Source organism: Otolemur garnettii, unplaced genomic scaffold (assembly GCF_000181295.1).
Source record: "Otolemur garnettii isolate 467f Iridium unplaced genomic scaffold, OtoGar3 scaffold00070, whole genome shotgun sequence".
In the NCBI taxonomy this organism is placed as follows: domain Eukaryota; kingdom Metazoa; phylum Chordata; class Mammalia; order Primates; family Galagidae; genus Otolemur; species Otolemur garnettii.
The window spans coordinates 9,242,211-9,244,026 of NW_003852465.1; the positions used below are offsets into that span (position 1 = coordinate 9,242,211).

At 42.3% G+C, this 1,816-nt stretch overlaps 1 protein-coding gene across 1 annotated transcript in view; it reads right to left on the reverse strand.

Moving 5' to 3' along the window:
- The window catches only part of PRKAG1 (protein kinase AMP-activated non-catalytic subunit gamma 1), a 17,450-nt gene that overhangs the window by 2,911 nt on the left and 12,723 nt on the right, over positions 1–1,816 (reverse strand). The window contains exons 3-5 of the mRNA XM_012807500.2: positions 581–690; positions 308–389; positions 154–212 (exon numbers count right to left, since the gene is read on the reverse strand). Of these exons, the coding sequence (XP_012662954.2) occupies positions 154–212; positions 308–389; positions 581–690 (251 nt within the window). The remainder of the gene's footprint in view (positions 1–153; positions 213–307; positions 390–580; positions 691–1,816) is intronic.

Below are 1,816 nucleotides of genomic sequence, written 5' to 3' on the forward strand. Positions count from 1 at the left end.
AGCCACTTGAGCCACAGGCGCTGACCCAGAAGTAACAGAATTTAAGACCCACTCTTTCTGCTTCATTAAGCCCTGGTGGTTTGTTTGGAGGAACAGAAATGAGGAACTCTAGGAAGGGAAAGTAGTTTTGGTCATTTGGCTGAAGTTCCTTACCAAAGCTGATTTATAGTAGCGATGCAGGATATTGATGAAATCAGTGATGGTCAGCATGCCTAGAGGCCAAGACAAAAGCCCTCAGTTCTACATAAAGCTTTCCTCCTTGCCCAACACAAGATGCCAATAGTGTGTTGCAGAAACTTTTGCTTACCCACAAAACTTTGTTTCTTACTATCCCACAAAGGGGCAGCTCGTACACCATTAGTCACCAAAGCAAAGAAAGCTTTCTTCACCTGTAGCCAAGAGAGAAATAATCATAAAGGGAAATCCACAGAGGGCAGGACTATAAAAAAGAACAAGGGTTGGGTAGTTTAGAGAAAATTCATAGAAGGACAAGAATATTACTCTGGGGATGAAATAGGATAAGGGGTATAAAACCAGAGGCTCCAAAAAGAGAGGGAAAGGGAAAGAAGATTTCGCCTACCTGCAGGGATGTATCAAATACAACCAATTTGGAGCTTGTGGGAATCAGGTCATAACAGCGATGAGACTTCATGAAGGAAGTATACACACTATTGTTGGATTCGGAGGTCTCTGCAAAGGGTGGGATAGTTAGTAGCTTCCTTCCACACAACAACTCCCAGTCAAAAAACAAAAAAGTAAACAGTGGTCTAGTTTCTCAAATGTTTAAAGCATAATTTTTCAATAAAGCCCTTTATTTTATGTTTTGTTCCTATTATTTCCATAAAAATCCGGCTAAACCCCTTAGAAATCATTTCATCCAACCCCTATCTCCAGGTAAGATCATAACTATTTTCTCCTTAGGTAAAAGAAGGCTGACTAAAACAGAAAGTTTATCATATCTCTTTTTAGCTTGTTCTAGTCTAAAAGCTCTTCTCTGGCTTGGCATCTGTAGCTCAGTGAGTAGGGTACTGGCCACATACACGGAGGCTGGTGGGTTCGAGTCTGGCCTGGGCCTGCTAAACAACAATGACAGCTGCAACCAAAAAATAGCCAGGTGTTGTGGCAGGTGCCTGTAGTCCCAATACTCGGGAGGCTGAGGCAAGAGAATCACTTAAGCCCAAGAGTGAGGTTGCTGTGAGCTGTGATGCCACAGCACTCTACCTAGGGTGACATGGTGAGACTGTCTCAAAAAATAATTAAATAAATAAATAAAATAAAAGCTCCTCTCATCTTAAACCCAAGTTTTCCCTTTCATTTATTTAGCACATTTCTTTGTCCTCTTTTCTTAGTGAAGATGAAAAACCAAGTAAGCTTCTTAAAATTCTTCCAAGACCATGTCAGTGCAGTGGTGCATGCCTGCAGTGCTAGCCACCTGGAAGGCTGAGGCAAGAGGAATGCTTGAGCCCAGGAGATCAATCCAGCCTAGGCAACATAGTGAGACCTCATCTCAATTTATTTATTTATTTTTCTTGAGACAGAGTCTTACTTTGTCACCCTTGGTAGAATGCTGTGACATCATAGCTCACAGCAACCTCAAACTCTTGGGCTCAAGTGATTCTCTTGCCTCAGCCTCCCTAGTAGTTGGGACTATAGGCACCTGCCACAATGCCTGGCTATTTTTTTTGTTGTTGTTTGTTTATTAGGCCTGGGCTGGGTTTGAACCCACCAGCCCTAGAACATGTGGCTGGCACCCAAACAATTGAGCTACGGGAGCCCAGCCCTAAATTTATTTATTTATTTATTTAACACAGAGCAT